At 39.2% G+C, this 14,349-nt stretch overlaps 2 protein-coding genes across 3 annotated transcripts in view; one reads left to right on the top strand and one right to left on the bottom strand.

Moving 5' to 3' along the window:
• Nucleotides 1-3,108, bottom strand: part of CNTRL (centriolin) — an 83,967-nt gene extending 80,859 nt beyond the window's left edge. Inside the window, exon 1 of the mRNA XM_069476729.1 lies at nt 2,995-3,108. The gene's annotated coding sequence lies outside the window, so the exon portion shown is untranslated. The remainder of the gene's footprint in view (nt 1-2,994) is intronic.
• A 6,881-nt stretch (nt 3,109-9,989) lies between these two features.
• LOC138388478 (complement C5-like) lies at nt 9,990-14,349 on the top strand. 2 transcript variants are annotated; one of them, XR_011234130.1, is made up of 6 exons: nt 9,990-10,120; nt 10,720-10,915; nt 12,156-12,318; nt 12,743-12,802; nt 13,453-13,566; nt 13,982-14,349. XR_011234130.1 is itself a non-coding variant. In XM_069476732.1 (5 exons), exons 1-5 carry the CDS (start codon nt 10,056-10,058, stop codon nt 13,494-13,496), a joined length of 528 nt encoding a protein of 175 aa, XP_069332833.1. In that variant the 5' UTR covers nt 9,990-10,055; the 3' UTR covers nt 13,497-14,349. The 2 variants fall into 2 exon arrangements, 1 of the variants encoding a protein (XP_069332833.1); XM_069476732.1 differs by having other exon boundaries at nt 13,453-14,349.

The raw sequence follows: 14,349 nt of genomic DNA, 5'->3' as shown, positions 1-14,349 counted from the left end.
AAATTTAAAAAATAAAAGAGAGGAGGAACAGGGCACAGTCTCACTTTTATATATCCTTCTCCATCCCTAGCATGAGAGAAGATTATAAAATTGGAATAATATTGTGTGCTACATGCTATAGAGATATGCTTTGTATTTTTAAAAATTTCTTGGTTTTTAAAAAAGCATTCCATATTTTTATGCAATGTAATTATTTTATGTCCGGCATCTTAGAATTCTCTTCAAATTCTCAAAGTACTGAACTATCCAGAATTCCTCTCATGTCATCCTAATGACCAAGACCTTTTGTCCCTCACTTGATGATCATGAGGTCCTCTGTCACTTCTCCTGATTAGTAAAACTCAGGCTTACTCATTCATAGACTTAAAAAAAAATTAGAATGGATTCCAGAAATCTATATCAACTCTTTCCTTTTATGAAAATACCATGAAAGATTAAGTAAGGCTTCCAAAGTCACAGAGCATTCTCAAATCCCCTTCCTGGGTTGCCATAGCTCCTGTAAAGCCTGGACACTGAAATAACAGATGTATGTATTCTACCTCATAGACTAGCTAACTCAGGGAACTAGGCTTAGGGATTTAGCATTTAAAAATGGTTGGCATTATTTCAGAGACTACTGCCTAGAGGTGGTAAATCTTGAATTATAATTTTAAGGGAGAGATGAGGGTGTAGTTTGACCCTAGGATGTTGTTTGCAATCGCATGAACAAAGACCAAGCAATGGAAAAGACAGCTGAGAGGTAGGGCTAGAGTGACTGGAAGTTCAGGATAAAAAGAAGACAAAGAAACCAAGTCCAGAGTTGGAGTCATATTTTAAAGGCCCAGAAGGTAGTCTGCAGCGCAAGAGAAAGCCATTGGAATGATGTAATAATCAGAATCATATGGCAACAAAACACTGTCCACCCTGCCACCTACAAACCCAGACACTTGCCCTGATACAAAAATCCCGTCCATCACAGCTCAATAGAGACTGCAAATTCCACCTCTATCCAGCTATCCTAACATTCCTAACTTCCCATCTTCTCTATCTCCAAATGAGGCAGACCTCAATAATCCCAAAACCTTCTCTCTACAGACCACCCTAATATGCAATACCAATCCCCATTTCTTAACCCCCATATTTCTCTCCACACTACATCCTTTAGGGTCTTGGTACTTTCCCTCCAATTCTACTTCATCCCATACCCTCTGACCTATTCAAATACTCTTACTCTTTAACCTTCTTGAGTCCTTCCAAATATCCTGATTCTCATTCCTCTTGAAAGTTTCCAGTCACTTTTCTTTCCAAAGCTAACTCCCCCATCCTGTGCTGCCTACCTCTGCCTTCCACCCTTCATCATCTCACTCTGATTACCAAGTTTTCCCACAAATTCTGTCTCAGTTCCCTAACACCATATTAGTTCCCCCATCTCTCTACAGCTCTTTCCAGTACCCTACCTCAACACTTCTATAGCCATCTAGACTTCCCAAACTGTCCATCTTCCTTCATCCCAGAAAATATCCTGACATCCTAGTGCATTCCAATACTCTGCCCTCCAAATATTCCCCTTCCCAAACAAAATATTCAAACTTCCACCCATTCCTCTTCATCCCAATGGAACTGCCTACTTAGTTGCCTTTCCATCCTAACATCTTGGCCTCTATGTCATCCATCCTATTAACGGCCTGATTTTCCCTCTGCTATGTCTCTCATTCTACTCAGATACCGTAAAACCCAAGTTTCCTATCCCTTTCCATTAATTATTTATTCAATTTTATTAGGCAACTTTTATGTGCCAAGAACTGTGCTAGGCTCTAAGAATACAATGCTGAGAAGGCAGGGTTTCTACATTTAAGATGCACGACAGGATTATATCACCCTGTTACACATGGTCTTTGCACCAAGTCGTCTCCTTTATAACCTTTACAATTGAAAATAATTGTTTGTGAAACTACTTATTTCCTGTTTCTCCTTATAGACTATAAGCTACAAGAAAGCAGGGACTCTATTTGTCTGTTGTTCTGCAGACAATAAATATTTGTTGACTGAAGGACTGACTGTGCTAAACACTCTAAAGACATTACCAAATTTAAATCCCCACAGATGCTGTATAAAATCAGAGTTTATTAATCACATTTACAAGTGGCAGTGTATCATTAACAATTAAGAGCTTGGATTCTGGAGCTAGACAGTCTGAATTCAAATCCTGATTTTCCACATACTGTGTGACATTCGGCCAATTACTTAACCTCTCTGGTCCTTGGTGCCATCACTTTTATAACGGGGATGATAACTTCATACAAGTTGTTTTAAATTCTAAATGAGTTAATACGTGCAAAATACTTAGAACTGTTTCTGACACACAGTGAACACTCAGAGGCGATTAACGATGATTTTCACAAGTGAGGAAACATGCTCAGGAAGGTTAAGTAACACCAGGTGGTAGAATAGAGACTTGAGATGTCTCTATTCTACCACCAACCTAAGTTTGGATTCAAAATTCACTGTCCCTTAACCATTATACAACAAAGTAGTTGCTCTTCGCAGCCTTTTAGCATTTCGTCCCAACATCCTAACTCTGATCTTTTTCTCCATGTACCCTATTCCATCTGATACCATGACACCGGCCAGGACACCCAAACCATCCTTTACCCCGGTCATTCCCCACAGACACCTGGCGCACCTCAGCCCCTCCCTCCCGTGCAGGTGGTGGGACCCCCATCCTTCCCAGTGCCGCAACCCAACTTCCACGCCCCACGCTGTTCCTCCCTTCCCAATCGCCCCCGCCATCCCCACGCCTTCTCATCCAAACCTCCCTCCACCCACCTCCCCACGCCCGTTCCGGGTCCTCCCATCCTTCCCATCCAATCCCAATCCCCAGACACACGCCCCCGCCCCGAATCCATCTCGAGCCGGCCCACCCCACGCTAGGTCCAGGCCTTCCCGCCTGTGCCGCCAGCCCCTACCGCTCGGTCCGGACGCCGGAGGACGGTCTCAACCAGGCCTGGCACTCACCGCCTAGGAGTCGGGCCGAGCAGTCCCGCGGGACGAAGCGGAGCAAGAGACGCGCGGGTCCTTCTCTTCAGGCGCCCGGCGGCCCGGCGGCCATTTTGTTATGTTGTGCCGGTTGCCGAGGGCCGGCGCGCGTGTGGGCGGGGCCTGTCTCAGCCACGCCCGTCCCCGGAGCCGTTGGGAGGGGCGCGGAGGAGCTTCCCGCCAATTTTGCCGCCTCAGCCGCTGGCGCGCGAGGGCGCCGGGAGGCTTGGGCTGGAGGCTTCCGGCTGCGCGAGCCCGGCTGGCCGCGACGCCCTTGCCCTGGCGTGGCGATGCTGGGAAGGTCGCGTACGCGAGAGGTGAGGTTTCTTGCGGCAGCCGCCCTTAAGGCCATTTCCCTTCGCTGAGGCGAAGCTGCAGATGCCTCACTCTGAGACTATTGATAGGCTCCTCTTGGGCTGGGTCGGAGGACAAAGTGCGGGCCAGACGCGGCGCTGTCACAGGCTTCCTCCACTTCCGATGCTGACCCCCTGGCCTGGAGCCCGTGTGCCTCGCACCACGCCTCTTCTTGCACGACTGTTTCTGAGGCGAATTCTCGCAAGGGACCGAACAGACCAGGCATGGATGAACCGCATGGCGGACGCAGCTTGGGATCCGGCTGTCACCTGGCTGGAAATCCCGGGCAGAGAATATTCCTCGGGTTGGTACAGGGAAGCTAAAGCAAGGAGCATTTGCAGACTTCCCTTGGGGCTTGCCCATAAGTGCTGCATTCACTACATGCATTAAACAGATGTTTTAAGAGAATTCAGCAGAGACTGCTGGGTGCTAGGGAAATACAGTGACTTTTTTAAAGCGCTATCAACAGGGACACCTTTCATACCAGCCTCCCATTTCCAAAGTATAACTTGGACCGTGTTACCGTCAGAGGCTGCACTATCTCCAGAAATCAACACTGTTTTAGAAATTCCCTCTGTCTGTGCTCCAGTTTCCTCACTGAAGTACTCATACCTGCGTCCTACAATCGTCCTGATAATAAGTTAAAACACGTGAAAGAACTTAGAACAGTGCCCGGCCCATAGTAAGTTCTTAATATGTTGTAGTTATTTTATTATTAGGCAAACGTTTCTGAGAAGAAGTCATGCTTCATCCTATGCCCGAAAGAAAAGAATTTAGTCAAGAAGTAGGGAGGTGGGGAAGAATTTGCTTGGCAAAGAGAACAACTTGTGCAAGTCCCAGAAGGGGAGGAAAGAGCTTGGCAACGTGCTGGGTGTTAAGTAATTCAGTGTGGCTGGAACAAAACATGAGTATTATGGAGACATTAAATAGTTCAGTATGGCTCGTGCAAAAATCTGGGGTGGAGAAGTTAAAGAAAAGGGGACTTACTATAAATGTCATTAGACACTTCCTTTTTCCTTAAGGCAGAGATGGCTTCACCACAGGAAATCCAGGTAACTTCCAACAAGAGACACCATTCTCATTCGCATTTATGTGAATGATGCTCCCCTCTCCCCCGCCCCCGCCCCCGCCCCCGCCCCCGCCAACCACGTTTGTGCAACACAGAAGGAAGCCCTTGGAGTTGAAAGCCAGAATTCCTGAAAAGCTCCATTTAAAATTAAAAGAAGATTGTATCCGTTTTTAATGGAAGTTCAGATGATACTTATTAGTTGGGAATGTGACACTCATTATTTCCTTTTTTCTTTTCCACCAGAGACTTGGATTTATTGTGTCACCTCATAACTATGCCCCTCAAGGTCTGTAATGGTATTCAGGTGGGATCCATTATCAAATCATGATGTGCTAGTGTAGTTCGTTATCAATTTTATTAGAAGTCATTGAAAATACAAAGTCTAGTGGATGGTGCAAAACATTTATTTTTCCCCTGTGAAGTCTCTCAGTCCATATCCGGTGAGCCTTGGATGGCATTCTCCAGTCCCACGTTGCCCGGTTTTCTTCCTTCATGCAGATCCAGGACCCTCTGCTGGTGTCTAGCTTGGTCTCTAAGGCAGCTCAGGCCTTAGAGACTTCAAAGGAGAGAACGTTCTCTAATTAATTTGAATATTAATTATCTCTATTAGCATACTAAAAGAAACTTCCTCCCCAAAGCAGGAGTGAGGATAGAAAGGAGTGGGGGCAGCTCTTTCATTCCACACTAATTTGGACTTATCCAACAATATGAAGAAGTTGTCGTTCTTCTGAGTTGCATTTACAATACAAATATTAGCCATGGCAGAGTGACCTAGCTATCCCTCAGTCCTTTTTTCCAAATGAAAGTAAAGCTATTCTGTTTGCTTTTACTTGCCTCCTCTTTTGCAACTCTGTTTAATCATTTTGCAAATTTGCTTTAGAGAAGAACCAGACTAGCTTGTCAGGCAGGGATGGCAGCTTCCATTATTGTCATTTCTTTCTTTGACTTGCTAGTGTGATTTAAAATATTAATTGAATTACAAACATATTTTAAATAAGTGTTTATTTTTAAAATCTCACAGAGTAAGGTTTAATTTGCAATATTAAAGATCATGTGCTATGTCTAAATGTAAGTTCTGCATTAGATAGTGGTGACTCTTGATATGTGAAAATGACCTGATTGCTTTACAAGAATGTAGAATGAACTGCCACTGTGTAGAAAATACCAAATTTCTTGGGCCGGCTTGTAAAGCACTTTATAATTTTTGCTCAGTGTACTGGGTCTATTTTTTCGTTTTGGTTTTGTTGTTGTTCATCTCTCCCTGATCTCCTCTTTATTCATTTTGTCAGTATATATATATATTAAAACCCTACTATGTGCCAATTCTATGTGAATGCAATGGTGAATGAGATGGACACAGTTTTTGTCCTCAATGAGATTATGGTCTATTGGGAAATACAGAAAAGTAAAACACTATGACAGTAGAGTAGAATTAGAAACTTGGTATTGTTTGTTATGTGTGAATCCATGTAAGGATTAGAGTTCAGAATGGGAAGGACCTATAATGTCCAGTGTTTCATAAAAACTCTACCCAGGTTAACCCTGGGCTGTTTCTAGTGCCAAGGTTTATGAAGGCATTGTGACTTAAAGAATTTGTGGCCTGCTCTGTGAGTTTGGGTCTACTCTCAAGAGGGCCAGGACAGGGTCTGTGTGCTCAGGTCCAAACCAGACGCAGTCAGGCAAACCCAGAAAGCCAAACTGTTATATACCATTCACTTCCCCCAGGCCAGAGGGACTCTCCCATGTGACTGAAAGGGTATATCCAGAGAATATTTAAGACCAAAACAGCCTCCAAATACAATTTGCTTGTGTCCAGCTTCAAAATATTTTCAGCTCTAAATCCTTATAACTGCTTTCCTAATTTTAAAGGTTTTATAAGTTAACATTTTGAATTTCTGCAAAAGGGAAAGCCGTTCTGTTCAGAAGAATGTCAGCTAATAAATATAGATGAAAGGACCGAATTAGGAAATCGCTATTTTACAGCACTCTGTATATTTTTAATTCCAAGATCATCAATAGATATTAAAACCATTGCATGAAATGTTGCTGGGGAAATAAGATATTCCCCTGGTCTCAAAATATCACCCCACAAATTACTTATTAATTGCAAAGGGGAAAATACCTTTACAATGGGAACTGAGGAAAGGAAAGCTAAATCACTCTTTTATTTCATTTAAAAATTTTTTTTGGCACCATATCTTCCCAAATCCCATTGTAAAGATAGTAAAGGTATCTTCAAATGGATCATGCTGTCATGTTTTTAATATCCAAGAGCTCATTTTGTTCTCTGAATGTTCCTTTTTTATGGTATCCTAGTCTTGTTTTGGGGATAAAATATCTTCCTTTCTCTCTATGACTATATTAATGAAGGGTATTCTTTTGGGGCAAGGGAAGAGAATAATCTTCACTTTGTATACCCTCTATTCCAAGTTTTTTGCTTTTTGGTTTTCTGTGAATGTTTTGGTCCTTATCTTCCATATTAGAAGCCTTCCTTAGATGTCTGGTAATTCTTTGTTCTGTTGGGGAGAGGAGGTCTTTGGAATTTCTGTTTTGGACATAGTAAATTTTTAAAGATGCTAATTAGATATACAAGTGAAGATTTTGAAGAAGGCAGTTAGAGGTGCAATTTTGTGCTTAGGAGAGATGTCTAGGGAATTAAATGTAGGTGTGTTGCTGTATATAATTGATATTCCAATGCAAATAAGTTGGTGAGATTGCCTTGTGAGTAAATGTAGATAGGAAAGAAGTCTGAAGCCTGAATGCTGGGGCACTCCAACATTCAAGGGGAGAGGTTCCCATTGAAGAGATAAATTTGGAAGCTGGCAGTAGAGAAATGGCGTTTGAAGTGATGACTTTCCTCCTTGTGAAGAAAATGTAGGAATTATAGTTTTCCATGGTGATTTGAAATAGCCAAGTTGTGCAAGTGAAGAGACTGCTGAATTCTGTATCTTTGAAAGGAACAAAGGTAAGTACTTTCCCCATTCTCCTTTTAACTGCTAAAATAGCCATACAACAACCAGAGATTTTCATCCAAGGACCATTTTGCCCTGCCCCCGACCAGGGGACATTTGCCAATGTTGAGGACATTTTGTCTTCAGGACTGGGAAGGCTCTACTGACATCTAGTGGGTGGAGGCCAGGCATGCTGCTAAGTGGCCTACAGTGCACAGGGCAGCTGCTCATAACAGAGTCTTTAGCCCAAAATGTCAGTAGTGCTGAGGTTGAGAAACATTGACATAATCTACCAGTACTATGTTTTCTCCCTTCTATTTGTCACAAGGTGAGGGCAAAAACTCTAAAAGTTTCAGTATTTGAGAATGTCGAATGTTTGTGGCCTAAGTTACATAAGTACTGATAATAGGGTGAAATTTGACCAGAAAGGTTTTTTTTTTTTTTTTTGCTCCAAATCTTTGTCACTATGTTTATTCCTTCTTGGTGACAATGTGAGCCCATGCATGGGACTGAGTACAAAACCAGAAACACAAATTGTCCTTTTGTGGCCAAAATTATTAAACCTGCATGAGAAGAGTTGACACAATGTTAAATATGCCCTTCAAATACAGTACTTTTTATCCTTCAGATGAGGAATAAAATTTTACTGAGACAATTGGCCAAAAATTAAAACACAGGTATAGTCACTCTCATTAGAAATGGGAATGTTTTCTGTCACTGTTGGTCTGAAAATATTCTGGATTGGAGTGATGCTAGATTTGTCAGTTGTACCCACTGCAGTCTATAGATCCTTTTACATTAAATCATCCTTTGCAGTGCATTGTTGATTAGTAATTTTCCTATCATTGTCCTTGCAGTATTCTGCTCGATATGGTTCAGAACTGAGACAGTGGTTTAAATATTAGCCTACTGGCTGATATTTCAGTCCAGTTCAGAGGACGTGTATAAATGTCAGCAACTTCCATGAGAATATTCATTCACTATTCATATTAATACAGTTTTGTTAATCTAGCTTTGTAGTTATGAGACTTCTGCCTAACACACTATCAAAATCTAATGCTTCCATGATAGATTATTTTCAAAAATTGCTACTGTGAATGCATGTTTGACATCCCAGGGTTTTTAGCCATTTCTGTTTGCGTTTTACCTTGGAGAATAATTTTACTAATATTTTGCATGTATACCTACCTATTCTTTTGATGGAACAATGAATACAATTGGGTCTCAAAGAGATGGCAACATCCTCAATCAGAGCAGGAAGGTCAAAATGTCCTTCTTAGTTTCCCATTACATGCAAAATAAAGTCCAGACTCCTGAGCATGGCATTCAAAGCCATACACAATCTTCAGCCTACCTTTTAACATCTCCCTGGCCCACCTGATCATTCATTCATTTATTCATTCATTTGGCAACAATTTGTTGAGTGTCTGTCTTTTAGGCAGTATGATAAGTTATGGGTTGTGTCTCCAATGTATAGATTAGACCCAGTGCCTGTCATCATAGAACTTATAGCCTAGAGGGGAAAATAGACAAATGAAGAGGCAATTATAAAATCCATCACCCAAACCACCAGCCACCCAAACTACACCTAGAGATTTGTAGTGCAGTATGGGTCTGTGCATGCAATTGAGTGCAGGCTGAAGGAAGCCTGATAGCAATAGCTTCATAACTTCCTTGGCCACATCCTGGACGTCTCTAGTCCTAGAATTCCGGGAAACACCTCATCATCTGGGAAATTGCCTTGGGATTTCAGATCTACTCTAAAGAGGATCAGTGCAGGCCGCATGGGCCTAATTCAAACCAGACCCACTCTAGGGAAGCCTCCGAACCATCTCCAGACCGAGTTCAGGATAATAGTTTTCTCCTGTGTTCTTTAAATTTAGAGTGGCTCCCTAGAAGCAGAGACTTGAGGCAGGAAGATATTCTCATGCAAGTGGTTTATTGAGAGACAGCTCTCAAGAGAAACCTGTAACTAGTGAGGAAAGCAGGACAGGGCAGGAGAAGAGGCTCAGCAAAGAGTGGTTTCAGCTGAAGTCTAACCTCAGCCTGATCCCAGTGGGGCTCTAGAACATGAATGGCACCACAAAGTTGGCCCATCTTGAGGCAAGGCAGCTAGCCTGTTTTACCCTCAGAATTAGTCAGTCATTGACTGTGGACCAATCCTGGGGAGAGAATGTAATTTCCAAGGCATTTCTGGGTAAGATATCTTTCATGGCTGAGGTGAATTACATGGACAAGGGTGCAGTCAAGAAACTTTAGCAACCAATACTCGCAGCATCTGTAAGATGGGTGTACCTGCCCAGTAAAGGGGGAACTGGTTGGGGAACCAACTGCATCTACTATACCTAGAAAATGTGCAAGACCAGAGTGCCTTCAAATATTTTGCATCTGTGTCCAGCTTTGAAACATTTTCCTCAAGACTTGGCATTTGGGTGTCTTTTGCCCTTTGCTCATCAAAATCAAGTTTCTCTGCTTTGAATTCCAGAACTACCTGTGGACATTAAAAGATTATCATTTAAATTCTTGGGTTTTCTTCTCAGTGATCCCACTATCTGACATTAATAATTAACCTGAGGACTAATTTAAACAAATTCTTCAAGCTGAGTTTACAAAAAGGAGGGCACTTTCAAGAAAGGTTGTGTCAATGATTTAATGCTCTCTCAGCCATGGACATTTCAAGCATAGTCTGTATTTTTTTCTATTTGGGAAGAAGTTGGGGACAGGAGCAAACGTGAGTAAAGGATGCCATTTTCATTTGAAATGTATCTTGGTTATATTTTTACAGAAAGTAGAATTCAATCAATGCCACATAAAATTAACTTTCTACTTCTGAGAACTCCAAGCGAATTTCCTCTTTTCTCTATCATCCAATATTGCTACACTGTTTTTTTTTTTATATGAGTGCTTTGTAAATAATGAGTGACTTATATTCTAATACTCTGTGTTTTGCATAGGCTAAACCGTAACTACGCACTGTTGCTACTCACTGTGCTCCCAGGAATATTAACTTCCTGATTGGTATTTTGTTTGAAAATGGATTCTTCAAAAGACAGAAGTGTGACTCCTATTTCCACTTCTTACAGGGGACTGAATTAACATTCCCCTGGCTGCAACTAATCAAGATCACTTCTATCTGCCCCCTTGAAATCTCATCCTTAGGATGCTTTCTGGAAGCTATTCTGGCTTTACCATAGATACCAAAATTTTGAGAAATAAAAATGTATTGTTAAATTTAAGAAATACTGATAATTTATATTGGTTCTCCTAAGTGAAAAATATTTTAAAATTATCTTTTATTAGCAGATTGACTCTATAATTTCACTGTTTCAGTAGGTATGTTGTCTCAGCACCAAAAGAGTTCTATGTTGGAGCCTCGGAATATGTAGTAGTTCAAGTTTATGGATACACAGAATCATTTGCTGTGACTATTGCTATTAAAAGTTATCCTGATAAAAGTTTTACGTATTCTTTTGGCCAAGTTAGTGTATCTCCAGAAAATAAATTCCAAAATTCTTCAAGCTTAAGTGTAGGTATTCATCTCATATTTTATTTTATATGTCAAATGGTTCTTTGTAAAATACACACATAGATGGTACATTGATCCATTTTACATATGTATATAAAAATGTGATGTATCATGCTATTAAGTAAGTTCACTAGTTGATGTGAGATAAGTGCCATATGTTTATATGCATAAGTAATGGGAAGTGTCAAACGGATAATCTGTTTCTGGTTTGGGGACAATGTAAAGAAATGTAAAAGTCTGAATGAACCAGGTAAAGGTTATTAATGTGAAAAGATTCAGTGATATTAATTGAAAACTAGTGAACAATACATATAATTTTTTTGAAATTACATGATCACTATAGGAAGAGGTAATTTAGATATTTAATTACATAATATTAGGAGTTAAAAAAATCTGTATACACACATACAAACATGCAAACACACACGCACAAGTCTGGCTCTGTTCTAAAAAATTCAGAGAAATGAATGGAGAATATTTTGAACATTTATTTTCCTAGACTATATACTACAACATTCTAATTACATGGTTCTCTAAAAAAAATTTTTTTTCACTAAAATATGTATCTATCAGAGACTTTTTGTACTTTCTCCTTGGACTTGAACCAATAAAATTTTCTTTCAAATAAATTCATGAGCAATGTTTAGGGAAAATTAGAGAAGTGTCCACAACCTTATTATAAAATATACTGACTCAATGCAATATATTTGAAAAGGGTCACATATTAATTATATGATGAAAAATAGACATAAAAATATTAGTAAGGGAAATATTTAGACTTTTGACATAAGTCCCAATATAATTATAAACATAAAGAATACTTTGTTCATTTATATTACCATGTGAAAAGTCATTTAGTCTGCTCTCTGCCTGACATATGAATTCCACTCCCTTTATTCTTCTGCATCTTCATTGCTGATAAACTTTTGGTATTTTCTTAATGACTTTGGTTATTTTGTCTATTAAAAATTGAATTTTTTCAGTGATTGTTATTTCTAATAGACATTCAATCTGGATCAATATTTTAAAAGTAATTGTTTCAAACTAAATTTTGTAAGAAGCTAAAACACAGAGATGTTCTTGGAGAAAAATAAATTTACTGTTTTGTTTTACAAAATTTTTATGTTTATTGAATATAAACAATTATTCAGATTATTAGCAAAGATATCTAAAAGATAATGCTTTTATTATTTTGGGATTATTTTATAATAGTCCTCCATTAATTTCTTTTTTAAAACAGATACAGCCAACAGATTTATCTGGAGGGCCAAAAGCAGTATCACATGAATATTTAGAAGTCGTGTCTGTCCATTTTTCAAAATCAATGAAAGTTCCACTACGCTATGACAATGGATTTCTTTTCATTCAGACAGACAGACCTGCTTACACCTCGAAACAGCCAGGTATGATAAAGAGGCAATTTTATTGCATGGGGGAAAAGTGAGATGATCTGAAGAATGTTTTGAGGACAACTGGCTTATCTTTTGGAAAAAATGAAGATAATATCCTACTTTATATCATATACAAAACTGAAGAGATTATGAACTAAAAATTAAATTGTAAATTTTAAAAACAACAATAAGCAAAATGTAACAGTATTTTTTGGGGGCTCCTTTCAAAATGTTTTTTTAAGAAAACCTAAAGTGATACATTGTAGAACTTAAGGTTAATACAGAGGCTGAATTTTAATTTGGAAAAAAAAACTCTTACTTTTCATTCTTAGTATCATCTCTTTTTACAAATAATATTTCAATTTCATATTAACGTTGAAAATTGTGAACTACATCACAAAATCTACCTAAGAATATCTGCCTCCTTATGTTTCAGTTGATGAAGGTTTCAGTCTTCTTACTTGGGAAATTCAAGGTGTTAGCATTTCAGATAAAGGTAAGTAGCTAGTCTGACATAACTGAATTAGGAACAGTTTGTTCATTGTAATATATTCATCATTTTATTGACAGTTCACCTAGGACTTTGATAGTAGCATATTTTATACTCTCACTGGAATCTAGGATAAAAAATATCTATGTCTTTGAACATATTTTGTTCATCTAATATTTTTATAACCCATCACTTTGTGAGAAATGATTTCAGGGCCTCACTTTCCTAAAACCTTTCTGATTTGCTGGAGGCTTTGAGGTGGGGAATGAAAACAGGATCCATTATTGAATTCTCTCTCAAATTATGTGTAACAGTGCAAATCAAACTATTTGTAAATTATTTTTAAGAATATTTATTTTATTTTTCACAATTCAATATTTTTATCCATTAAATGGGTTCCATAATATCATAATTAGTGATCTTTTTGCTATGTTGAAAAATAGGATTGGGATAGACTGCTAAAATCCTACGCAACTTTATAACCACAACACTAACAACAACAACATGTATGCAAATGTTGTAAAAAAAAAATACAAGAAATTGATAGAAGATAAAGTTCTCTGGGAACTCCCTTGCTTAATGGGACCAGAAGTGTTTCAGATTTGGGATTTTTTTTGATTTTGGAGTATGCTGATGTGTATTGTCACCTCTTGCAGGTCTGTTGCTGATATGCTGCAGTTACAGGTGTATGAAGACCTGATCATAAATTACAATATTATAAGGGTCAATTAAAAGGGACACTTTCCAACATCAGAACTCTAGAAATCCACGTAAGTAGGTAAATGCATGATATTAGAATCAATGGTTGAGAAATCTGATAATAAAATCACTGCGTACGATTAACTTTAATGCACAAAGCGTCTAAGTGGGAGGGGGTTTTGGTAAGAGACAGGGAAGAGGTGAAAGACTCTATTTTAATTTCTAATGTATCATTGAATGAAGGTTAGGTGAGGATAAAGTCATATTTTCTTGGGAATTATGGGAGATGAGAGAAGGTTTCCCTAGATAAATTCATAGAAACAGAGGACAGATTGGGGTTGTTAGGTGTTGGAGAGAGGGGGGAATGGAGAGTAACTTCTGTCGGTACTCAGAAACTGATACCTCAAAAGATGTGACTTCGACATGCTGAACTGAGGAAAGCTCAAGGTCTTTCTGACCTTTCTCTCATCCCCTCCTGTTTTTCAGTCCTCTGTCTTTCCCAAAGCACAGGATGAATCTGTCCAAGGTCTGGACCTGCTAAAGAAGAAAACAATTACCTTTGGTCCCTTCCCTGAGTTTTCATTAACTGAACTCATATTGCAGGAAAAAAGATTGAAGTCTATCAACATACCTGGACAGACTTTTGTCACAAACCATTATGACTTTGTCCTAGGCCATTGTATGTTCTTCAAGCCCATTGAATTCCCCTAAAAATAATTTACCACCTCCCTAAAATCATCCACACTTCCCCATCTTCCTTTTCCCTAAGAAGAAGGATATATAACCATCTGTACCCCATTGCATGATGGGGTAATTACTCTGTGATTCTCCCCTGTGCACATTAATAAATTTGT

Source organism: Eulemur rufifrons, chromosome 7 (genome assembly GCF_041146395.1).
Source record: "Eulemur rufifrons isolate Redbay chromosome 7, OSU_ERuf_1, whole genome shotgun sequence".
NCBI classification, from domain to species: domain Eukaryota; kingdom Metazoa; phylum Chordata; class Mammalia; order Primates; family Lemuridae; genus Eulemur; species Eulemur rufifrons.
This window is presented reverse-complemented; position numbering and strand designations above follow the sequence as displayed.